Source organism: Eschrichtius robustus, chromosome 12 (genome assembly GCF_028021215.1).
Source record: "Eschrichtius robustus isolate mEscRob2 chromosome 12, mEscRob2.pri, whole genome shotgun sequence".
Classification (NCBI taxonomy): domain Eukaryota; kingdom Metazoa; phylum Chordata; class Mammalia; order Artiodactyla; family Eschrichtiidae; genus Eschrichtius; species Eschrichtius robustus.
This window is the reverse complement of record NC_090835.1, coordinates 76,964,740-76,989,813: the sequence shown is the minus strand read 5'-3', so window position 1 is coordinate 76,989,813 and position 25,074 is coordinate 76,964,740. Positions and strand designations below refer to the sequence as shown.

Genomic DNA, 25,074 nt, shown 5'->3' with positions numbered 1-25,074 from the left:
GGAGGAGAGGTGGCTCCCCTGGGGATGCACAGCAAGTGAGTGGCAGAACCAGGACGGGAGTCCAGGTCGTCTGGCTCCTGTTATACACGCTGTATGCTCTGTGGGCCTCTGGAGGGCGGGCTACGATGGTCACAGGAAATTTCTTAGAAGGTGAATTTGAGTTGGATGTTAGAAGATGGATCAGACTTGAACTGGAGGGTCTGGGGACCCTCCCTTTCCAGTCTCCCTCCCTCTCCAGTCTCCCTCAGGAGAACCTCTCCAAGATCCCTCCCAGCCCAGTATCCCTGGGCAAACCCCATACCCTCCCTGAGCCTGTGTCATAAAAAGAGGAAAACCACACCTGCTTTGTAGGTACTATTAATGAGCATAGTATTAATTACAGTTGACGTTTATGGGGTGTTTACCATGTGCTGGGCACTGGGCCAAGTGAGCACTAGACATACATTATCTCATGTAACTCTCATAGCAAACCCACGCCTGACCTCACAGCCAGCTCTGAGGAGTAAATGCTTTAACAAGCCTAGAAGTCACTCAGTGTAATTCCAGGCACATAATAACCACTCAATAAATTGCATCAACAATGACAACAAATAATAATGACAGTATTTGGTCGACTACTGTGGCCCTATTTTCTTGCCTCTCCCCCTCCAGAGCAGCCCACTAAAAGTCCCTTTCTGGAAGCAGCTGTCCTGGGATCTTCCTCCTCCAGGAAGCCTTCCTGGACCAGTGTGGAACTTGTGGTTCTGCACAGCCTTTCTCCCCTGAATCTCTGTCCCATTTGTGTGGGTCTCAGCAATTCAGAGTGTGTGCCCATGTCCCTGTTCCTCATTCTGAGTGGTCCCACAATTTCCTCAGGGCAGGGGGTAGAGGCAGAGGTGACAGGGATGCAGGGGGAGGGTGGTGGAGAGGCTGGCATTGTGAATATAGCAGGCCCCTCCTGCTACTCTCTCCTCTCCCTGATGGAGAAACTGAGGCTCCACACAAGAAGTCTCTTGCCCAGGTCACATGGGGATGCTGACCTCACAGGTCCTCCAGACCAAAAGAAGGGTGGTTGCACGCCAGCCATGTGTCCAGGTCAGCAGCGCAAATCAGACACCTGCCTTGGAGTTTTTCTTTCCATTTTTATTTTAAAGGAAAAAAAAAAAACAACAGTGCAAAACCCCATTTTCCAGTGTCAGCCACACCCACCCCCCACCCCAAGGTCACCCCCCCCCCCTGGCTTGGGGCCTGACTCTTCCTCCCGCTCAGCACCCCCTCCCCTCTCATGCAACCCCGTAGGGGCTGGAGGCTCTACTTCCCTGGAGTGCTACATCCCAGGGGGACTTGCGGGGGGGGAGAGGTAAGAACTGGGGGAGCAGCCCCTGATCCACCTGCCCCCAGCAGGTCTCCAGCCAGTACCCCCCTTGGCTCTTATTAACCCTTTCCTGATCACACTACTAGCCCAGGGGGGGCACTGATCTGGGGGGAACCCTGTCCACACCCCTCTTTGCCCCGGGGCCGGCTCGGGGCTCTCCTCACCGAGGTTGGGGGGTTCCCTCCCTCCCTCCATGGTGGGGGAGAGCGGTGAAATCCCCAGGTTTAAATACCTTAATGAAAGCAGGGGATGGGGAAGGAAGGGGCTTTAGATCTAATAAATTATTAGCATTTTAGTGTCCGTGGGGGGCGGGGTGGGTGGGGGCAGGGCGTGGCCTCCAGGGCCCTCCCTCCCCTTACTGGTGAATCTCATTCTCTATGAGGCTGTCCTCACAAGACTGGAAGTCTGTGTCCGTGAGGCCGTCAGGCGGCATCAGCAGGTCCTCATCTTGGGATGAGGATGACGGGGGCTCGTCCCCTGAGCTCCCGGGACCCCCATCCCCATCCCCGTCAACTTCTGAGTCCTGCAGCACCTGAGCGATGTATTTCTGAAGGGAGAGAAGGGTGGGGGTGAGGGTGGACAGCTGCCCCTCGTGGGGAAGGGGTGAGGGGGGACCTCATGGCCTGTGAGGGTAGGGGCGGTGACCCTCTTCCTAGGGCGAGGTGGGGCAGTCCCCAGCTGGTGATGCCAGATCCCTCCCTGCCCCTGCTCAACACCGCCCCGGGGCCTGGAACAGGCTTCCCTTTCTGGATGACTAATGGGACACCCAGCTTTGGGGCTGGATCTCCACCAGAGGCTCTTCCCCACACTTGGCCACGGAGCAGGGCACTCACCGCAGATTTGGGGACAGCGGCAGCACTGGGGGGCCGTCCATTGCTTCTGGGGTCCACGGTATCTGTCTCCGTGTGCTCAATCTTGAGGGGCCCAGAATGAGTCAAGCAATGGGCGGAATGCCCTGGCCCTCAGCCATAATCACAACCCCACTCTCTCTTGGCACCCCTGCCCTCAGCTCCCAATCCCCCACCCTCACCCTGCTGAGATTCAGCCCTCGGCCACCTCCCTGCCCCCCTTGCCCCACACCTTGTAGTTGTGGGCACTGAGGTATTTGAAGTGTCCGAAGCAGACGTGGCAGAGACAGATGACGATGGTGATGACCAGGACCACGAATGTGAACATGGACGTCGGGGCTAGAAACCCTGGCATCGGGGCGGGCAGAGAAAGGGCCGTTACCTCTCCTCCGGGCCCCCGTCCCACGGGCTTTTGCTCCCTCTGAACGCACTCCCACACTTGCATATGCTGCGGCCTTTCCCAGGCCCCGGGCCTGCGACCCCCGGCCCTCGTGGCCTCCCGTGGCCTGCTCTGCCTCGACTCTGGCGGGAGTCTCCTCTGCCCACCACCCACCCCGGTCCCCGAGGGTGGGGGGCGGCCCTCACCCGTGCGCATGGTGGAGAAGAAGAGCAGCCAGAAGAGGCACAGGATGGGCGCAGCGACCACCTGGTTCACAGCCCCTGAGTGGATCTTCTTGTCCAGCTTGGCCGGCAGGTAGGCGTAGTAGAGATTGTACCTGTCTACCAGGTGCTTCAGCAGCATGTACATGAGCCCTGGGGGAAGCCACATGGGCCCTGACCTCGAGCTGCCGGACCTTTGCGTGTCTGTCACGGGTTGTCCTGGGCCTTTTGAGGTCGCTGAAGGGCTGGTCCCCCTTCTTCTGCCCCAGGCCCAGTAGACAATAGAGCCCCAAGCCCCTCGCAGGACCACAGAACCTCAACTTCCACTGCTTCAACCCCTTCACTCTGCAGCCCCTCCTGAGGAATTCTACTATTAGAAATCCATTTGTTTGGGTCAGCAAGCATCCTCTTAAAACCCATATCGTTCTTCCTATCTCTGCCCTTAAACAGATGAGTATAAATTAGGTGGTAAGTTCTATTTTCCTGGAGGTTGACGGGATGGGAAATTTCAAATGAGGACAAGGTTAGCTTGGGAGTTTGAAGCCTTCAATACCCATGGAGGGTGGCGAGGGGTTAGGATGTTAGTGGGGGGAAAGGAGAGGTCACCAGTGGGGGCGATAACTGGGGTGAAGAGAAACTTTGCTATATTTTTTCAGAAGGAAGAGGGACTTGCCCAGGTCACATGGTACAGCTACAGCAGGGTATTTCCATGAGTAGTAAGGACCACGCTGAAACCCAAAGGTCTTTCCCGAGTTTATGGGGCTGTGTACGAGTGTGCCCATGGATTCTGTGTAGGACTGTGTGTGTGTGTGTGTACACCTCAGTGGGCATGGGATGTATGTCCAAGTATATCCACCTGAGTGAAGGCACTGGTGTGAGCAAACATGGCTGTGTTGGGGAGACTTGGCCCAGGGGCCCAGCACAAGAGCTGAGTCCAGCCTGAGCTGAGATGGCTTTTCCCCTCCTCCCCCCTGGCCGAGCCCCAGACTGAGACAGGGACCGGGCGGGAGGCCCGAGGGGCCGGTCTCCCAGCCGGGGCCCTGTCCACTCGGGTGGCCTGCCTTGCTAGAGTGGAGCGGGAGAGGTCCTGGGTCCCCCCGAGCAGGGCCCAGGTCCCGGCGCGGCGGTGCCTACCGAAGGGCACGATGATGGGGCAGGTGATACTGTAGGTCATGACCACCGTGAAGACGCACATCATCCAAGCGTAGGCTGCGCCAAACTGGAACTCGTAGGCCTGATGCTGGGGGGGAGATGGGCAGGAGGGTAGCTCGGGGAGGGGAGGGGAGGGGAGGGGCGGGGCAGGGCGGGGCGGACTGGAGGGGCTCAGGGCAGGTGGCAAGTGGGAGGGGGCCAGGAAAGAAGCCAGGGGGAAAAGGAACCCAATGTCCAGGGCAGGGCAGGGCAAAGCCGATGGAGAGAGGGGCTGTGGCTGAGACGGAGGCCAGGGTGGGCACAGTGATGGGGCATCAGGAGGGGCCTTCGAGGCATGAGGGGCTGGCAGGTTGGTGGGCTTGGGAATGGGATGCCCAGAGCCCTCGTGTGGGGTTAGGGCAGAGGGACCCTAGGTCTAGACCCAGACCTCCCCCAACCCCCATCACAGAACACTAGACTGTCAGAACTGGCGGGGGCCTTCAGGGTTAGCTGTGTCAACCTGTCACTGTACACATGGGAAAACTGAGGCCCCAGACGGGAAGAGGGTAACCCAGGGCCACGGAACTCGCTCCCCAAGTCTCAGCACCCCGGGTGCCCCCACACTCTAGCACGGCGGCCACTGTTTCTGGTTGGGCCCACTAGGGGGCGCTGTGAAGACCGCGGCTGCCCCGGGCGGCCCTACCCGCTTCACGTTGCGCCTCTCGGCGGCCGAGCGCGCCAGGCAGAGCCGGATCATATACATGAGCAGGCCCGGGATGCGCAGCAGGTCCATGGCGTTGCCGATAAAGGCTGAGGCAATGACGTAGTTCACGAAGAAGGCGCCGTTGTCCGGCAGGAACACGCACCTGCGGGCACCGGGTGCTCCAGCTCTGCACCCTTGGGGGACCCGGTGGCCCCCTGCCCACTGCCAACGTGCCAGCACCCCCAACGTGCCTTCTTCCACGTGGACCCTTAAGGTCAGCCCTCAAAGCACCTGTGTCCCAGTTCCCCGAGTGTGAACCCCAGAGGCAGATGCCAGAGTGTCCACAGATGCCTCCAAAGTAAGCCCCAGACCCTCTCAGCGTGAGTGAGCCCAGAGGCACCCCTAGAACTTGTGCCCCATAAAGACCCCCGGAGAGACTGCTTGAGACCCCTAAGGCCACCAGTGTCCAGGGTGTGATGCCGGAGGTTGCCCCCAACCCCCTGTGACCCCAAAGACCCCCAAGGGTGTGAGCCCCAGCAATACCCAGAAGGCTCCCTGCCTTAGACCTTAACTTAACCCAGAGTCACCTCCGGAGTATGAGCCTTGGACACCTCCAGAACTCAAGCTCCAGAGACCCTCCCCCAGAGATCTTCAGAGGGGGAAGCCCAGAGATCTTCAGAGGGGGAAGCCCAGCACCCATGACACCCCAAGTGTGAGCCCAAGATTACCACAGATGGCCTAGAGCAAGACCCCTAGAGCTGGTGCCCACATAAACAGCCAAGGTTTGTGTCCCCCAAGACCCCCTCACAGGGATTCCCAGGGAAGGTGCGATTCCCAGAGAACTGCAGAGTCACAACTCTGGATGACAGCCCGAGACTTCAGAGGTGTTCCCAGAACTTGTGCCCCAGAAACACCCCAAAGCGTGAGCCCCAGAGTCCCCCATAGGCACTCTTAGGTGTGAGCCCAAGAGCCTTCCATAGTTACTCAAAGGTGTGGCTCCAGAGACCTTCAGGGATACCTCTAGGAACCCCCATGTCACTCCCACAGTACAACCAAGATCCCACTATAGACCTCTCCAAACCTCCCGAGTGAAGCTCCAGACTCCCATGGTTAGTCCCAGGATACAAGCCCCAAAGCCCACCATAGAAACCCCCCAAGTGTGGGTCCCAAAGCCCCAAATACACCTCGGGGGTGACCTCAGAATCCAGAGAGGTTCCCAACACAGACCCCGGGACATCCCATGTATACACCCAAGACAGCCTGTGGGGCAACCTTTGGGATGACCCTGACTGTGATATAAGCCCCCTCCTCCTCCCCGCTGCAGCGGTGGGAGCTTTGTTGCACCATCCCATGGGGGAATACCCACCCCCACCATCTGGTCTCCTTCCCTGGGGACCCCGGTCACTCACTCAAACCGAATAGCTGCCTCAGCCAAGAATTTCTTGTCAAAGAGCCAGCGGAAGAAGAGGTCCAGGCTGGAGAGGAGAGAGGAGAGGAAAGGGGAGGAGAGGAGAGGGGGTGTGTGGGGGAGTTGGAATGGCCCAGGACACCAGGGGAGGGGGAGGCCCATCCACAAGCTCTGGGGATGCCCCCCAGACATGGGGCCCCTGGCTCTGTAGAGGAGGTGGGAGCCTGAGCTCCCCTCCCCCTCAGGCAATTCCGGACCCCAGCTCCCATCCCCTCCTCCGAAACCCACCTGCTCAGTCCCAGCGAGGGCAGGAGCAGCACCATGAAGATGAGGAAGGTGTAGCACTTGTGCATGGTGGTCCTGTTCTCCCCAGAGCTGGGGTGGGGGACATGGGGGGGCAGAGGTCAGATGAGCCAGCCCCCATGCCTGCTCCCCCAGCTCGTATGGTGTCCCAGGAGGGTTTCCTGGGAAGGAGGGGGGCTTCCCAAGGTGAGGATGCTGGTCACCATCCCTCCCTTGCCAGCTCTGGGACCCTGAGGGCAGAGCGTGTGCGCCCAGGAGGACCACAGTGAGGCGTGGTGTGTGTGTAGGGGGTGTCTCACCGTGTCCAGTGGGCTTCAAAGAAGGCAGAGTAGTAGACGATGGTGGGGAGCAGGGCCGAGAAGCACCACAACAGCAGGGTGGGGAAGAACTGGGTGATGATGGGGTTCTGCAGAGGGCAGAGGGGGGCGGAATGTGTCAGGTGGGGGCAGTCTAGTGGTCCCAGCTTGCTTTGCTTACCTGCCCCCTCCCCCAGTGAGCCCTGGGCCCCCCAGCTCTCAGGGCCTCATGTCAGAAGTCCAGAACATCTGGGGGCCAGGGCCATATGTACAATCCCAGCATGAATAGTATTAGTAGTTAGCATCTCTGAACACCTACTGATCATGTACTTTTCATGTATTAATTCTTACATTAATGATATTACCCCATTTTACAGATGAGTAAACTGAGGCAAAATGAGAGTCAATAAATTATCTAGCTAGTAAGCACTGGGTGGGGGAAATTTGAACCCAGGCAGCCTGGGTCTTATCTATTATGCTATCATCACTCAATGATTTTCAAAGTGCCTTCTCATGAACTTTGAGGTTCCAAGGAGGTTGCAAAGAGGTGAGGGGAGAGCAGCAGAAATGCCCCCACACCCATTGCCATCTGAGCGACCTCGCTTTCCTACATTGGGTTTCATGTAAGATTCCTTTTGATGAAGGCCATCAGAATCCAAGTTTGGAAGTCAAGGATCTGGTCTGACCCTTCACTCTTTGGTTGGAGAGACGGAGGGATTTGGAGAAGGACCTTGTTCAAGGTCACATGATCAGTTTGGAATGGACCCAGGCTCTCTCTTCCCTCAGAGGCCCTCTAGGCGTGTGTAAACTCAAGGGAGGCCTCTCCTAGGGGGAAGGTGGCAGGGAGCCCGAGGGAAGTGCACAGAGGGGTTTGCAGCCCATGGTCATGTGGTACCTTCTTAGTGGGGCTGGGCTAGAAAAGCGGAACAGGAGCTGGACTGGAGGGCATGTGGTCCACCCCCCGCCTGCCGCTGCCCGGAGGGATGTGGGGCCTGGTATCTGCATTTGGGGACACGGTGTGGAGGGTCGGGGTGTGGGCCTTACATTGAGGTACTCCACGGGCTTGGTGACATTGAACTTGTCCATGGTGGTGATGATGATGGCCGGGGTGGTGAGGAAGAAGAGGAGGATGAAGAGGACGACATTGATGACCAGGCAGCGCAGCCACCAGATGAAGCCACGGATGGAGAGGTGCTCCCTGGGAAGGTCCGGAGGCATCACTCCAGGGCTGGACGCCTGATCCGTCCCCAGCGACACCTAGGGCCTCCCTCTCCTCCCTCTCCCCATTGGAGCCCACGCCGGCCCCACAAAGCCACCCCGCAATCCCCCTTTGTTCACCAGTAGATGTTCCTCTCCCCACTGGAGCCCACGCCGGCCCCACGAAGCCACCCTGCAATCCCCCTTTGCTCACCAGTAGATGTTCTGGGGGTCAGGGGCGTAAGACACGGTCCAGTTGGAGATGTGCAGGGACTCGCTGCAGGAGGAGGAGCGGGGCTCCCCGCGGCAGGTGCAGCCCTGGCACTTACACACGTTGAAGTCCTTCAGGATGCTGGGGGAGGGGGGCACGGTTACCTGGGACCTGGAGCCCCAGCTAGTCCCTAGGGGCCGGGGCGGGTGGGCAGAGCTCACATGGCGGTGATGGTCTCATTGTGGAAGGTGACAAAGGCCATGCCGAGAGGCTTCTCGTTCACTTTCTCCTTCTCCCGCTTGTAGTCCTCCTTCAGCTTCTGCTCCAGCTTCGTGTAGTACTCAATGGCCTCCACCTGCCGGGGCGGGCGAGGCAGGGCCCCGGTCAGAGCCGCCGGTCCCTGCAGCACCCAGCGGGCACTGCCCAAAGCTGACTGCAGCCCAGGCACTGCTTTAAGCTCTCTGTCCACTCGCTTATCCTCACAACTACACTGGGAAGTGGGTACAAGTAGCCCTGTCCTACAGACGAGGAAACTGAGGCATGGAGCAGTCCGGAAACTTGCCGAAAGCCACAGAGCTAGTAAATACAACAAGCTATCCTCTCGGCTGACCTCTTCTGATTTGGGGTTTGAAAACTTGGTCACTGTAGGGATAGGGGGCAAACCCAACAATGGGACTAGGGCTTCCAGGAACAGATGGGGACCTGCTTGCGGTCCGCACCCCAGCTTTGCTTCCTCCGGGAGTCTCTTCACCTTGGGGTATTGGTGTGCAAGGCGTGCGTGCGTGTGCGTGTGTGTGCGTGTGCGTGTGTGTTCCTGGGGATGTGGGACGGGCCCCACCGTGGGGTGCATCCATCTTCACTGTGACCTGTCTCCCCGGGACCTTCCAACTCCCCCCTCACCCATCAGGAGTCTGGGGGCCCTGAGGCCTGAGCCGAGGCCAGGATGCCCTGTACCTGCTCGCAGCCTTGCACCACACAGCAGCAGAGGTGGCCGCAGGGCTTGGGGTTGATCATGGTGGGGACGTTGTCCTTGCTTTGGAGGTTTGTGAAGTAAAGCTTTCCCCGCTCGGCCTTCTTCCTGTGGGACCCAGGTGCCTGGTCACCTACTGCCCAGCTGGGTCTGGCTGGAGAATGGGTAGGTAGCCCAGCTTGGGGGTCATGCAGTCCACTCCCCAAGGACAGGGGCCACCTTACTCTTTGGTTTGTTTAGGATGCATGGTTCAGACATGTCCCCAGCCCAGTGTCTCCCCACCATCCCTTGAGGGGCAGAAGTTCTTCCTATAGTCTGGCCTAAGTTTCGCACACTGTAGCTGAGGAAGGGAATGTCCTCAAATGGGGTGGGGACAGTGGGCCCCTTTCCTCTAACCTCCAGGCCTTGCTCTTTCCAGAGCTGAACTGACAGGCACTCCAGGGGGTGAATTAAAATCAAACGCCCCTTGGGAATTCCCTGGCCGTCCAGTGGTTCAGACTCTGCGCTTCCACTGCAGGGGGCACGGGTTCGATCCCTGGTTGGGGAACTAAAATCCTGCATGCCATGAGGCATGGAAAATCAAATGCTCAGGAAAACACCTGGAAGGGGAGCCAGGCTCCTGAGTGGCAGCCAAGATGCCCTCCACAATGGGCAGGGGGCCCTCGGGTGTTGCCCCCGCCCCCGCCCCCAGCCCCATTACCTCTCTGCATCAAGGAACATCAGGCGAGCCACGTTGTAACATGGGCGGGCTTCCAGAACCGTGCAGTTGGGGTAGGCCTCCCTGAAACACAGTCCACCATCATCCTCTGCAGGGAGCCTGCCCACCCGCCCCCAACTTTCCCCTGTGACCCCGGCACCTTCAAGACACACAGCCCCAGTGCAAGCTCCCTCTTTCTGAGTCTGCAAAAATGACATTTCCTGAGAATAAAACTTTGAAATTCCTCCTCATGCTTATCTGAGTGGAGGGAGGGTACGCACACAGGCGTGGGCATGGACCCAGACGCGAGCGTGTACCTACGGGGCGCTGGGGACACCACGGCTGTGGTCTGATTCTTGTCTGGGGCTGTGAACTTTAAGTTGAGAGAAACTGTTTCTAGTATGGTTGTTCTCTTAACCCTGCTCCTAGAAGACCTGATTACAGTCCAATACTTAACCTTGACCATCAGCTGACCCCAACCAACCCACAACCCTGGGCTACAGAATGATCTCTGGCCCAAGACCGACCAGAGGTTGATCCTGAAACCTGACCTGAGACTGACCTCTAACCCTGGCCGGAGACTGATCCTTTACCCTGACCCAAACTGATCCATAACCCAGACCCAATACTGACCCTCTAATCCTGACCCGAGATTGACCCCACCTTGACTTAAGACTGACCAGATAGACTCTCAGTGCCTGGTACCTGGCAGGGCTCGAGTGATGCTTGCAGGCCGAGTGGAGGAGCACTTCCTTTTTCATCCTGATCACACAGGGCTCCTTGATCCTAATCCCTAATCTAAACTGCGTCCCTGTCTTTTTCTTTCTTTCTTTCTTTCTTTTTTTTTTTAAATTTTTAAAGAAGGAAATACCAAGTGTTAAAGATTCAGGTGACATGGTTCTAAAGGAACAAGATGGACCAAACCCACGAGAATTTGGAAACTTAAATCTGGGATGGGGTCCTTGAAAAGCACTTCCCAGGAGGCTTCAGACTTTTCCCCAGACACCGCTATTGCTCAAACCATTTTAGGGTTCCTCTTTGGAAGGGCCTTTAGCCCTGTGGCAGGCTGAGCCCTCATTTTCACCCGACTAATCTCTAATCCCCTAATCCCCACCACACAGGTTCCCTGATTTTGTACACAGGATAACCCCTGATTGTGCTGGGTCAGTCCTCCAACCCAGACAGACTGCAGACCTGGACCCCACACCCTGCCTGATGCTGACAGCTAGCCAGGGGCTCCACGAGGACAAGGGCTGCCTCCTGCTCAGCACCATATACCCAGGCCTGGGCCAACAGCCTGCACATAGTAGGTGCTCAGTAAATACCCACTGTGCTGTGGAATGAACGGGTCCATGAAATGGCTCTTCCATAATGCTCACCGTACTAATCCTAAAAACTCCAGTTAGGACTGCAGTCTCCCCAACCCCTGCTCATAGGCTGACCGCTAATTTTAATCAGACTGTTTCCTAAACAAAATCACCCACCGACCCCTGAAACAGACAATTTGGACAGTGAGCTCCCCACCGATCAAGCCTGGCTCTTCTTTGTCTCCCTGGGATGAAGCACATAGTAAGTGTACAATAAACAGTGTACTGGATCAATGGATGCTTGACTCACAGGGTTCACTCCCTCACTGCACTCAGGGCTCTGCTCTAACATCACCCTGTCAGAACCCCTGCTGCCCACACCATCGGAAACTGCAACCCTCCCTGACCCTGCTCACCCTGTCCCTCTCCCTGCTTTGGTTTTCTTCTTAGCACCTACCCCTACTTGACTAGTTCATTTCTTTGCTATCTGCCTCGCCCCACTAGAATGTAAGCAGATGAGGGCAGGGGCTTTTTCTTTGTTTCCTGCCATATCCCCAAACTCCTGTTCCAGTGCAGGCACATAGCAGGTGCTCAAAGGATCCCTGTTAGTAAAGGACTTGTCTGTACAAGCTGACGGCTGATTCCACGTGGACGGTAACATTAAGATGTCGCCTAATTCTCAGCACACACTGTCCTTTATCCTGACCCAGCCTGCCCCCTAATGCTGAGCACAGCTTGAACCCCAGATGGGACCCCAAATCATTCTCTCACACTGACCAATGACTGATGATCTAATTTCGGCTGCTGTTCTATAAACTGTATGAGGGCAGGACTTGTTTCTAATTGATTTATGCCTGGCACACAGAAGGTGACCAATAAATGCATGTTGAATGAAAGAGTATTCACCCACAAATGCCTGTCACAAACCAGTCCTTCTCCTGTAATACAGGAGCCTGGAGTCCGACCCCAATCCAGTCCTGATCTAGGACGACTACTGACTTCTCATCCAGATCTCACTAAATCCTGATCCTGGCCAGAGACGGAGCCCTGATCCAGACCACCAATGTCTCTAATCAGAACCACTGGACAACTCCTAATACTGACCCCAGACCAATCCCTGAGCAGCCCCTGGACTGGCCCCTAAAGCTGGCCTCTGCATCGCAAACCCCCGAGAGCTTGATGGTCTCGTACTCATTTTTATAGTCCCCAGGCCATCACAGTGACCTCAACAGCACCTGAGAACGTTTGCTGGATGGACAGATGGATGTGTGATAGGATCCCTAATCCTGTACACAGACTGTTCTGGCCACCTGGAGGTGTATATCCACCCCCTCACTAAGACAGACGTCCAGCTAAAAAGTGTCTCGGAGAACATACAGTCCAGGCTCTCCTGGGCTCCCTGAGGATCCACTGAAAGCCGAGGAGCTTCTCCCTGCTAGTCTGCACACAAGCTCTGGAATGCCACGCACAACTGTGAGACAGCCACACCCCCCAAGGGCCCGTGGACCTGGGGTCGACAATCCATGACCCTGTTAGAGCCAGGAGGAGAGGCCCAGGGGACTCATTTTTCAAGTATTTCTCCTGCTCTTTGAGGGGTCTGAAGTCCAGCCCGAGTGCTAGACTGCCCTGGAGTCAGAGGATTCTTCCTTAGCCTAACCTCCACCCCTCACTGCAGCCCCTGACCCCCCCGAGAGAGAGGCGTGTGAGGATGCTCCTGGAGATGGAAAGCAAAGAAGGGTCCACAGGTCCTCGGGGTGGGGGTGGAGGAGCTACTCACTCAAAATGCTTCTTGATCTTCTCTGACTCTGCATATTTGGAGATTCCGTTGATGAAGAGAGTCCGCTTCACCTGGGGTGAGACGGGGCAGGTTGGCCTTCCTGAGGCTCCGATCCGGGAGAATGCAGGGAGGGGTGGGGAACAGGTGAGCAGAGAGAGGAGCAGACAGGAGTAGGAGGAGGCCTTGGGAGAAGCCAGGCCCAGGGAAAGCAGGGGGAGTGTTTCTAATAGAAATCAGGCAGTGAACAGAGTGAAAGCCCTGGGCTCCTTGCTCCCTGAGGGGTTACAGAGTGGGAAGAGGGGGTTCTAATCTCAGATCCTCAGGCTGTGAGGCCCCAGCACAGAGGGTGGCATGGAGTGGGCATTCAGTACTGGTTTTGGGAGTGAATATTGAAGGAGATGGACAATCACTCCCGTAATATCCACCGCAGATATTTCCTGCCCCGGTGCCTTCCATGCAAGGCCTCACCTCACCCCCCACCTACCTTGGGAGAGGGACTGTTCTCTCATTTCACAGATGAGGAAACAGGCTGGGAGAGGTAACTTAACTGGCAGGATGGTGGGGCGGAGGAATCCTGAGCTGGTGAGCCAGGATTCAAAGCCAGCTGGCCTCACCCGGAGCCGGAGCCGGAGCCGGAGCCGATATCCCTTAGGACTCCAGCAGGAGAGGCCTGGAGGGAAGGGGAGGGGCTGGGCTTGGGCGAGGACCTGGGCTCTGCTCCACTCACCAGGTCGTCCTCCTTGTAGCGCATCTTGGAGGTGTGTCTGCGCATGCTGTAGACGGTGAGCAGCAGGTACAGGAAGGCGAAGGAGGTGTGCAGCCAGAGCAGGTTGTTCCTGGCGGGCAGAGGGGTGCGTGGAGCCACCGGGGTTGGGAACACTCTCAGACACCCCCAACCTCCCACTGTTAATTAAACCCTGGTACAGGGCCCCTCTAGAGCACTTCTGACCCCCTCCCAAGGTGGGCCCCACACCCCACATCCTCTAGACCCCAGGATTGTTCCATTCCAACTGAAATGTCCCCAAGAAGTCATCTCTTCATGCCCTACCTGCTGGCTATACTGCCCTCCAACCACCGCCAGCCAGCTCTCCTTGGCCCGGGGTTGCACACGGCTCTTCTTTATCTGGCCATCCCTGGGATCTGCTCCTTCTGTTTCCATCCCAAGCCCTCAGGGACCCACAGCCATCTCAGCAGCCTCAGCATCTCTCCCCTGAACACTCCCTTTTTCCTCTCCTCCCTGTTCCCACCCAGACTCTGGCCGCAGACCCAGGCCTCACTGACCAGCTTCCCCCCCTTACCCTGATTTCAAGTTGGCAATGGTGGTTCTCCCGAAGCTGTAGGCATTGTTCTCTGCGGGGGGTGGGAGGAGGGAGAGGACGACGGTGGGGTCAGGGCACATCCCCTCCTGCCCCCTCCTCTCCCCACCCCGCCCATCCTGGCCCTCACTGACCCAGCAGGTCCCCTGAGAAGTTGATGGGCAGCACGATGCCTACGGAGAGGACGCCCACGACCACCAGCAGCCCAATGATGTGTCGCTGGAAGGACAGGTAGTGCACAGCGTCGCCACCACATTTATCCCGGATCTCATCATCCCTGCAGGCGCCGGGGACAGAGGGATGCGGTGAGGACCAGGGCAAAAGAGGGGCCGCTTGGCTCGCCTGCCCTTGCCCACCCCAGCCCACGTCCGCCCTAGCCCCTGCCAGTCTGGCAGCAGGACGGGGTTGAAAGGGGGGGCTCTGGGTCCCCCATGTTCTGGGAGGGGAGGGAGGAAAGAGAGAAAGGGAAGGGGAGGGAGAAAAAGGAAGGATGCAGAGAGAAGGGGAGGGAAAGGGAAAATAGAGGAGGAGGAGAGGGATGAGGGGGGAAGAAAGAAAAAGAAGGGGAGAAAGAAAGAAGGAAAAGAAGAAGGAAGACTGCAGAGAGGAAGAACAGTGAGGAATGGGGAGAAAAGGAAGTAAGAGGATAATCTGGAAAGGGAGGACAAGGATGGTGGCAGGAAGAGGCAGAGGTGGGAGGGAGGAGGGAGGTCTGGAAAGCAGTGGCGCTTTAGGGGTGCTGGCGAAGCCCTTTAGACTTGGGGAGGGGCCCTAGGGGCCCAGGGGCCCAGGGGCGAGGGCGGTGGTGGTGCTGACCTGTCTGGGCTTCCTGCCTCTCTCAGGGCTCACTGCCTGCCTGCCGCACTCTGGCTCCATCTCCTGACTTCTGCCTGCTGGATACTGGCTCCTGCCTGCTGCTGGCTGGCTGCTCCCAGCCTGCCTGATGCCCCCACCCGCTAGCTGCCCGAGGCTCTGAGGTGGCGGCGTGAGCCCCTGCTCTCATGGGCTGGCAGGGGCGGGGAGAGCTGAGGGCAGAGCGGGACCCCAGGCAGGGGGGTGCACAGGAGACTGTCGGGGGGTAAAGTGAGGCCGGCTTGGAGGAACAGCAGGGGCCTGGCTCCCTGGAACAGGGAGGAGGGTGCTGGGCTGGCTAGGAGCACTAAGGCCCTCAAAGCTGCTGGTCTCTGGACTTTGTAGGGAGATGACAGGTCTGAAGTTTCTCTCTGTTTCTCTCCTTCTTTAGAGCCTCAGGACCGTTCACTTACTTTATCCTGAAGATGGCTGTCAGCCAGGAACAGAAACCCTGCGGGGACAGAGGGCTATCGGCTAGAGTCCTCACCCCACCAGCCCGAGCCTCCCCTCCCCCTCAAGCCTCCCCTCCACCCAACCCCAACCTCGTAACCACCTGCAGGCTGTGGCTCACCTGTCACAGCTCCCACAGTCCCCACAGAAACTAGCTCATCCCCAGAGAAGGGGACAGGAAAGGTGCCAGCCCTCAGAGAAGAAAAAGGACCAAGGCCAAAGGGGGTCATCGGCGGACCCTCGTGCCCAGAGTGCAGGTCCCCACAAACACCCAAGGGGGCAGCAGAACTGCAGAAAGTCCTGCAGTTGTGTGGGCCAGGGTGGGGATGGGTGGGGTTCAGGGTTCTAGGAAGGGACTACAGGCCTGCAGCTAACACGGAGAGTTTGCAACGTGGCTGCCAACAGCAGAGCGGTGGGCCACGCTGCCCAAGGTCCTGCACCTACCTTCCAGGATGCCCCAGAGGGACCAACCCAGGGTCACTGTGAGCTGCAATCTCCTGCTCTCAAGCCCCCAGGCTTGTCTTCAGACAGAGACCCCACTCAGGGCAGAGTGCGGATACGCGGGGCAGGGCTGGACAGAGAGACCCTCCCCCAACTTCCTACCGGGAGAAGGTACAGGCATAACACGGGATGAGGGAGAGAGGTGCCCTCCAGCGAAGATGCAGGACTGTGCTACCTGTTGCCAACATCACCTGAGTCTGGGGATCATCTGGACACCTCTGGCTGGCAGGGGTGATAGCTTTGCTTTGCCACTTACCAGTATGAGTCCAACTCAGGAAGCTGACAGGCTTCTTCTGCTATGGCAGCTACAGGAGCTGCCACCCCCAGGGCCCACAGCCTAAGCTGGACTGATCAGTGCCACCCTAGGGCCTGAGGATTAGAGTTCTGACCAGGATTAGAGTTCTGACCCCGGCAGAATGACAGAGGGCCAGGCAGGTAATGTCGGAGTGTGGTGTCTGACCTGAAAGGGGTCTGGGGTCCCCTTGCATCACCAAGTACATGCCTTGTCTACAGGGGCCCCTGCTCCTCAGCTCCAATCTACAAGCAGGTCAGCTGGCCCCAGGCAGCCAGGGGCTGCCAGCCTGCAACCTCTGAGCAGCACAATGGATTCTGTGTGTTTTGCTAGGTGGGTCTGGAAGGCTCATTATTACTTCTAGAACCACATCTAAGAAAAAAGTCATCCTTAGCATTGATCACTGGAGGTGGGCACGGAACTGTATCGGGGCAAATGACGTTTAGAGATCAGAGATGTTCAACCTATGCTGGTTTGGAGGCTGCCATGGAAGACGGAGCCAGGAGTTCTGGGTCCAGGGACTACCCCGTGGCTCTCGGACAAGCATTACCCTTGCTGAGGAAAAGGCCACGCTCCATAGGCCCCTGACTCTGTAACACTGGAAGCTACAGGCTGCTGAGCCCACCTGCCCTGGAGGAGGGGGTGATAAGAAGTTGGGGGGAGGGCACTCACATTGTCTCTTTGGTCAAAGTCGACGGAGCTGGAGACAGACGTGAGACGCTCATACCGGTCATGACTGTCCCCGTGCATAGCTGAGGCCACACTGGGGGTGGGGAGACGAGAGATCAGAGAGCTGGTGAGTCCGAGTCCCTAGGGAGCCAGGTGAAGTGGGTGGGCTTCCACTCCAGAGCTCCAGGGTCCAGACAAGGCACAGAAAGCGCAGAGGCAGAAGCAGGGATGAGTGACTGCCCTCTCCCTGCCTCCCTTAAACCCGCCCCTTCCCTTCAGGGGACCCGGGGGACCTGGGGGGCACTGACGCAGGGCATGGGGGTGAAGGGAGGGGGTAGTCTTCATCAGCACCCCGTGGAGGTTGAAGGAAGAATGTGAGCTGGCCCTGCAGTTCCAGAGCTGACCAGTGGGGGATGGGGGAGCAGAGCCCACATGGGGCACAGGGCAGTGGAGGGGGTGTGGTGAAGGACAGGCTGGACCAGGAGAGCCCTAGAAGGGCCGGGGGTGAGGGGGGGCTGGGGGGGTGTCCTCCACCCTCCATGTTCCCTGACCCCAGCAGCTGCCGCAACTCCAATGCCAGGCCTATAGACAGAGACGGTGATGGACACAGAAGGCCAGACTCAGAGCTTCTCTGGCAGCCCCCCTCCCAGGCCTCCAGAAGGGGTGAGCAGGGAACCCTGGAATAGGAAGAACTAGCTGTTAGGGGGTGAGAAGCCACTGGAGACACCCAATCTTGTCTCTGCAACCAACAGGATGACTATACTGTGGGTTCTTGGGAGGATGGCTCCTCCACCCCAGCCAACCAGGACTGCTGAGGCCTGCGTGTATGGGGCACATGGGGAGGGATTTCTCCCAGGCTGGGGGCCGGAGGGAGAGATGGGGGAGTGCGGCAGAGACAAGCTGGGGAGCCCCCTGCTCTGCAAAGCACACCACCTGCGTTAATCCGAACATGAGCCTGCAGAGGAGAAAGCTGAAAAGAGAAACCGGCAACGTGGCAGGAAGAGAAGAGAAGCATGAAAGGGAAGAAAAGGGAAAGCTGGTTTAGTGGGGATGAGGGGGCTGCTGCCCCACATACTATTCCTGTTCCACTCGGTCCCTCTCCTGCCGCTGGCGCCTGGGGACAGAGAACAGACAGGGTTAGCGGGGGCAGGGGTGGGTCTCCAGGGACTGGCAAGGGACAAAGGCCCAGCTGTGGGCCCTCATGCCCCCATGCCCGCTCTGGGACCAGTCCCTCTTCATCCCCCCACCAAAGAGGATGAGAACGGGCTGGCTCTCCTCCTATCCCCGAGGAGTGTGGACGAGATGTGTGGGTGCACGTGTGTTGTGTGCGCATGTGTGTGCACACACAAGCCTGTGTGTAGGGGTAGGGGCGGGTCCCGGAGCCTTACCTGTCTGCATCTGTCACCAAGGCCAGCCGCCCATAGTCCCAGGCCACCTTCCGGAGGATAGAGAACAAGAACAGCAGTGCCTGAGGAAGGAGAGGGTGGTTGGCAGGAGGAGAGGCCGTTCACCCCCTGGACTAGCCGGGACGGCAGGGCAGAGGGGCAGAATTTTTGTCTTAGAAAGGGATGACTCTGGCTGGGGTGAATGGTCAGAGGCTAGGCTTGGGCTGGGTGATGGGCATTCCCTCCTGCAGTCATGCCTGGGGAGTCAGGGGCAGGTGGGAGAGTGGTTAGAGCTGCAGGTGTTGGCCAGCTATGTACAGGGTGTGAGTGCCAAGGGTGGAGGGTGGCATGTGGGCACTCACAAGGAAGCACATGAAGTCCAGAGCCAGCACGGTGGGGACGCCCCCGAACGGCAGGCCCTGCAGGACGGTGCTGCGGATGCGGGCACTGTAGCAGTAGTCCTTGGGGTTGCTGTTGTTGAGGGCTGTGGTGCCCAGTGTGGCCAGCAGGAAGGGCAGCATGACTGCTACTGCCGCATGGTCCTCCTGGGAAGAGGGCAGAGCAGTCAGCTGGGCTCGGCCCCTGTCCCCCTCACGGTTCTGTTCACGGCTCCGGCAGGATGGGCGTGGGCAGGGGACAGTGAGGGCAGATCCCCGGGCTGCCTGGGTGGGTGGAAGCTGTGGCCTCTGGAGATAAGGGCCTGGGGAGGGGAGGGTTGAGTCACATGGATTTACCTTCACTGGCTCTCGGGATGCAACCCCACCCTGGATCTAGGGAACTTGGCCCAGGTCTGGACTAGGGAGACTGGTTTTTCTAAGCTGGATGCTGTCTGTGAGTCTCTAGCATTTACCTCCTACCACCTCCATACACACACATCGCCTCTCCCTCCCTCTCTCTCTCTCTTTCCCAACACAAACTCTCTGCCTCTGTCTCTGTCTGTCTCAGGCAGGGGGCAGAGCTGAGCCCGAGGGAAGATGGGGAGGGTTCTTAGGTCTAAGTGGAGGGGTCTCTAGGCCAGAGGAGGATGGGTCAGGAGGCAGTTACCTAATCCTGATCTTTTCTTTCTACCCCTATTAGAAAAATGGCATGGTTTCATTTGTTCAGTTTTCAACTCTGTTAATCACCTTCCCAATATAATTGGCTTCAAAATAAGACGTTCAGCTTTAGAGTTGTCCCTCTGTCCTCAGAGTAGGGGTCTGAGGATGGAGTCAGAGTGGGAAGTCCATTAAAAAGCAGGACTTCTGGGGCTTCCCTGGTGGCGCAGTGGTTGAGAATCCTCCTGCCAGTGCAGGGGACACGGGTCCGAGCCCTGGTCCGGGAACATCCCACATGCTGCGAGCAACTAGGCCCGTGCACTGCAACTACTGAGCCTGTGCTCTAGAGCCCGGGAGCCACAACTACTGAGCCCCCTCACCACAACTACTGAAGTCTGCACGCCTAGAGCCCGTGCTCCGCAACAAGAGAAGCCACCGCAATGAGAAGCACACACACCGCAACGAAGAGTAGCCCCCGCTCGCCGCAATTAGAGGAAGCCTGCGTGCAGCAGCCAAGACACAACGCAGCCCCAAATAAATAAATAAATTTATTTTAAAAAGTAATCTCTGAGAGATTAAAAAAAAAAAAGCAGGACTTCTGGGTTTGTGTGACCTGCCTCACTCGCCCCAGCTACACCTGTTTACCCTCATTCTTTTTCCTGGGCCACGGCAGCAACTACACCTTTCCCCCTTCCAGCTTCCTCACCTCTTTCCAATTTTCTTTGCACCTGAGTTGTGAGGACTACAACTCCCAGAGTGCCCTGCTCCTGCCCCTGGAGCAGGGCAGGCTGGGAATGCCATGCCCTGCAGCGAGCTTTTCCATTGGCAAAGGAAGGGAGACTGGGTGGGGGCCTCTCAGCTGGCCCAAGCCCCCTGCAGCCAGGGTAGTGCCCTCCGGCCTGGTTCCCTGCCACTGTCAGGTTGTCCAGCCCTCTACGGTCCGGTGGATGGGTAGGGAGGAGGAGGAAAGGGGCAGCCAGCCTGGATGCCTGGGTTCTGGAAGTGCCTGGGGACCGAGCTGAGCCCGGTTCTGGGGAGGCTCCTGGGGCAGAGGAGAGGTGTGGCCGTGGCACCACTGCCCCACCCCCATCCTACTGGAAGGCCCCTGGGGGCCCCTTCTGCTGACAACACTGAAGCTCTGCCTTGTGTGTGTGTGTGTGGGGGGGGGGTGGTCCCCAGGGAAGAAAGGAAACCAGGCAAAGAGAGAGAACAACAAACCTAGAATCGGTGACTGCAACTCTGGAAACAAGCGTCCCCCAGCCCCCTGGGGTGGTTCGGAGGGTTTCTCCTGCCCACCAATCCCAGATTTTCCCCTGCCTCTTCCTAACATTTCAACTGCAGGGCAAGAGGCACCAGCTCTCAGATGGAAGGGAAGACGGGGTTGTCTCACTTGGTCCCAGGGAGTCTCTGAAAAGCCTGGGTTAGGAAGGCTAAGGGAATAACTGCCCTGTGTGTTATGCCTCCCTCTTCTTTTCCAGCCTAAGTTGCCTTAAAAAAAACCCCATTAACTTAGTAATTGTAGCAGGTGCCATGTACGGAGCGCCCACTGTTTCAAGAATATATACATTTTTCATTTAATCATTGACACTCCAGAGTTGGATGTCACTGCCATTTTAAGATGAGGGCACGGGGCTCAGAGAAGTTAAGTAAGTTTCCCAAAGTCACACTGCTCATAAAATAACGGACCTGGGGATCAAACTTAGGTCAACTTCTTTCTAAAGCTTTAACACTTTTCAGGGCACCTTGATGCTTTTCTGATGTGCCTAGAACAGGACTCTGCAGACCACAGAAGCTTCATGAACACTCATTACGTGTTCTCTGGCTAGAGAACACCACAGCACTGTGAGAATGTGTGTGTTGAGGTGTGTAAACTTGTGTTGATATGTGTATCTGTGTGTGTGTGGGGTGGGAGGTGGGGAGCTGGGTGACTACATGGCAGTCCACGGAAATGAAGAGAGTCGTTGGTCTCTAAGTGGGGGTGTGTATGTGGGTGTGTCTGGGAGCCTGGGTATGTGAACCTAAGGTGCACCAGGAAAGGTTAAAGGTAGGTATAGGTATCTTGCTGTGGTAACTGGGGGGCCTCTACACAAGTCCCCCCTCCCTTAAGTCCCAACTCTAATGCACTCCAGAAATCGATCCAGCCCATACCCACTCCTTGCCTGTTTCTCTCCAAAACTCCAAGGCTCCACCAGGCCAGAATGTAATGGGTACAAACTCCTGGAACAGCGTCCCCCTTCCATTCTATCCTCTCCACTCCAAGGCAGGTGGAACATTCTGGGAGCTCCTACATAAGGGGACCCAGTAGAGTAGGTGAGGGTCCAGGTACGTGCTTAGTAACTGAAGTCACCAGGTCCATCTGCTGCCTGCCTCTTTACAGTCACAAAGCACTCTCCCCTCCGCCACTGCACTGCTCTTCCCACCTGCACCAACAGGAAGGCAGGGCACACTCCCCATTTGACAGGGCAGGAAGCAGGGACCCGGGGTGGAGAAGCCACTCACAGGGAGGTCACAGGGCAGGAAAGGGTGGAGCCAGGGCTGGTGGCTCGGCTTGCTGACAGGGTACTCCAAGCTCTTAATTGCGGAGGCGGGGTTGCTGGGCTCAATTTCACCCAGGGCAGCTGCTCTCAAAGCCTTCACTGAGAGCAGATGAGAGAAGGGAAGGGACTGAGGCAGAATGTTTGGGGGAGGGAGGGGCAGTTTATCCACTCCACAGGGTTGCCTGAGTCAGTGGTATCCCAGAATTTCTCTAGCCTGACACCGAGGCTTTAGCTGGAAGTGTGCAGGGAAAGTGATGGAGGATTTTATTTCTAGCTAACTGATGGTTACTTTATCATCAAGAAGTGTTTGCATGGTGGGGGTGGGGTGGGGAGGGAGCTATAAATTAAAAGTTTTTTTCTTAAAGAGTTACTAGGGAAGATTTAATTTAGGGCTTGGGATCATAGGAAGGCAGTGTGGTCTGTTGGGAGGAGATGAAGATGGAGGCTAGTTCTGTTACTATGTAACCTGGGCCTCAGTCTTTCAATGTGTAACAAAGATATACTAATGCTCCATCCCTACCAACTTCAGAGAGATGGGCAAAAATGTATCCACAAATGAGGATAAAAGTGGTAGGAAAAGAATGCATTTATCAAATACCTATTTAACGCGTATTTTGTGCCAGGCACTGTTCTAAGTGCTTTACAAATGTTATCTTGTTTACTCCCCATCACAACCCTAGGAGGACACTGAGGTACAGAGAGCGTACATCACCTGCTCAATGGCACACAGCTAGTCTGTGATAGATCTGGGCATGGACCTAGGCAACCTGGCTCAAGCCCATGCTTTTAACCACCGCACTTTTCGGCCTCAGCCAACAGAGGAGCCACTTCCATCAGGAAGCTGGGGGTTGGGGGCTGGGGGTTGCCAGCTACAGCTCTGGAGAAATGCCACACCCATTTCTACCTGTTTGCCTTCCCTCTTGCTTCTAGCTCCCAGACCTTCCACCTTGGGTTTGTGATTTCAGGTTCTGAGGCAGGTGTAGGGGACCGGCAACAGAGCCTGGTGGTTAAGAGTACAGGCTCTAGGATGAGATAGATGTGGCTTCTGACCTGGCGACACTACCTCACCACCCTGGGCCTCAGTTCCTTCGTCTGTAAATGGGGATAATAATTCAGTCGTGTGGTTGTTTTGAGGATTAAACATGATGATTTAGGTAAAGCTCTTAATACAGTTCAAGGTACAAATGGATTCTAAAAAAATTAGCTACTCTTATCAATAAAGTGTGGAATAAAAGGGGTTCGTTTAATGAAGGAGAACTGGTAAAAAGCAAAATTAAACAGAATTTAATAGGCTAGAACCCCTCAGTCTGGATGGGCTTCTTGTCTATACCTAAGGGCTTACACTGCTTTCAGGACTCTGCCACCGAGTGGCAGAGAATGTTTCCAAACTCTTCAAACAAACTGATCCATCTGTAGCAGGCTGGGAAGTGGGGGCATGGGAGGGTGGTGCTATGCCAGGATGGGTCAGAAGTTCAGGGAAGAGAACTCTTATTGATCCACTACCAGGCAGGGTGCCAGGCTCTTTACCTGTACTATCTAGTTTGATGCCCGTGAGTAATCTCGTAAGGAGATGGTAGTAAACATACTTTTTAACTGACACTAAGGTTCAGACAAGTTAAGTAACTTGTCAAGGTCGCACAGCTAAAGAATGGCAGAGCTGGAATTTGAACCCAGGTCTCCAAAACTGTTTTAATTGGAGGGAACTTGTAGGACGTCCAAAAGGGGATTGTTAGCTACTCACCACCTGCCTTATGCCTTGACACATCCCTACCCACCCACCCATAGGCCAAGACCCAACTGGGTGAGCCAACAGCAGGCCCCAGCATGTGCCACCTGGGGCATGCCAGGGCCTGGACCCTCTGGTACCCTGGAGGACAGTCATGCTGCCAGCACCCCATCCCCCCAGCCCCCCGCTGGAAGCCTGACAGACACTGTCACTCCCCTCCTCACATGTTCCTGGGAGGCAGGTCTGGGGGCCCCTCCTCAGGAGGGGCTAGGGTGGCCTCACTCTTCCTGGGCTGCTGCAGACCCAGGGAGAGGCTAGAGAGTAGTATTGGGTACAGAAGTCCTGGCCCTCCCGCCTGTGCGCCCCCCTCCCCCCCTCCAGGAAAGTGGAGTGTTGAGCAGCCAGACCTCCAACCAGGGGACCCAGGCAGGAGGCAGCACAGAGCCCCAAGGACAGCCGGCCCCTCTGACCTCTCCTCTCCACTTCCCAAGCGTCCTTCTCTTCTGGGGAAGAAGGCGCCAAAGCTTTGGGACTGTCCTCCCTAGGTGGTCCAGCAGGCCAGGAGGGACAAAGCACACCGCCCCCCGCCTTTCCCCCCAACAGGGCCTTTGCCCCACTCCGGTTCCGAGTCCGAAACCTTTCCCCCCAACAGGGCCTTTGCCCCACTCCGGTTCCGAGTCCGAATCCTTTCCCCACCGCACCCTCCAACGCAGGCCCGGGCGGCTCATGAATGAACTGTACTGTGTGGGGCGCAAGGAGAGGACACGCTCCCGGGGCCAGTCGCCTCCCCAGCCCTCCGACCAGTCCCCAGACGGACCGGGGGCAGCGGCCGGCCTCGCAAACCCTGCCCTTGCCCGAGCCCGAACCCCTGCCCCGGGCCGGCTTCTGGGGTACTCGGCCCCTGGAGCAGGAGAAAAGATAAAAGACACCGAGGGCATTGGACTTGGAGACCCTGGAATTCAAAACTCGGGGGCGGGGGCGGCAGATTCCCCACAGCGGCGGCGGGCTGATGGGGCGCTGCTGGAACCGCGGAGGGGACGCGCACCTGGACCAGGCAGGTGGGAGAAGAGTGGCGCTAGGGGGCCGGGGGCCGGGGGCCGGGGGCGGGGGTCCCACCCCTCGGATCTCTCGAGGGGTGGGGACAGAGGTAGGTGTACCTCTGGACCCCCGGCAGGGGTCGGAGCACTCACATGATAGGCTCAGGACGGGGTTGGGGGCAGCGCGCGGCACCACCGGTCCCGCGGGCCCGGGCACCTCTGGGTCCCGCAGGAGGTTGAAGGGAGGGGACGCGCAGCTGAGACCGGGGTTTTTCTTTGGGTGGTGGTGGGATCCTCAAAGAAAAGAGAGGGGACTGGGGAAGGGTCTCGTACTCACCCCCAGGCGCAGACTCAGCTCCGGCTCGGAGCCCCGGGTTGGGGCGGGGCGGGGCTGGGGGAGGGGGAGGGGGAGTCGCTGGGCGGCTGGAGCTCCGGGCTCCTGCGGCGGCCGCGGCAGTGTCTGGGGGAGGGGG

The 25,074-nt window shown here is 57.6% G+C and overlaps 1 protein-coding gene across 1 annotated transcript; it reads right to left on the bottom strand.

Moving 5' to 3' along the window:
- Nucleotides 1-1,231: 1,231 nt before the first annotated feature.
- On the bottom strand, nucleotides 1,232-25,058 carry TMEM63B (transmembrane protein 63B). The gene is made up of 24 exons (XM_068557893.1): nucleotides 24,939-25,058; nucleotides 18,630-18,812; nucleotides 18,271-18,350; nucleotides 17,958-17,996; nucleotides 16,886-16,976; nucleotides 15,384-15,421; nucleotides 14,253-14,395; nucleotides 14,101-14,152; nucleotides 13,530-13,638; nucleotides 12,803-12,873; nucleotides 9,722-9,802; nucleotides 9,006-9,129; nucleotides 8,273-8,406; nucleotides 8,055-8,192; nucleotides 7,688-7,841; nucleotides 6,647-6,753; nucleotides 6,333-6,419; nucleotides 6,046-6,111; nucleotides 4,637-4,799; nucleotides 3,937-4,042; nucleotides 2,788-2,955; nucleotides 2,435-2,550; nucleotides 2,188-2,268; nucleotides 1,232-1,901 (listed from the first exon to the last, which is right to left on the bottom strand). The coding sequence occupies exons 2-24, from the start codon at nucleotides 18,786-18,788 to the stop codon at nucleotides 1,710-1,712; spliced, it is 2,499 nt and encodes an 832-aa protein (XP_068413994.1). The 5' UTR covers nucleotides 18,789-18,812; nucleotides 24,939-25,058; the 3' UTR covers nucleotides 1,232-1,709.
- Nucleotides 25,059-25,074: the final 16 nt, after the last annotated feature.

Excerpts from the sequence above, each read along its gene's own strand:
- TMEM63B (XM_068557893.1), bottom strand. The coding sequence starts at position 18,788 with ATGCTGCCCTTCCTGCTGGCCACACTGGGCACCACAGCCCTCAACAAC. Across the intron at positions 9,130-9,721 it reads ATGTTCCTTGATGCAGAGAG|GAAGAAGGCCGAGCGGGGAA; the intron begins GTAATGGGGCTG and ends TGGGTCCCACAG. Across the intron at positions 6,112-6,332 it reads CCCTCGCTGGGACTGAGCAG|CCTGGACCTCTTCTTCCGCT; the intron begins GTGGGTTTCGGA and ends TCTCCTCTCCAG.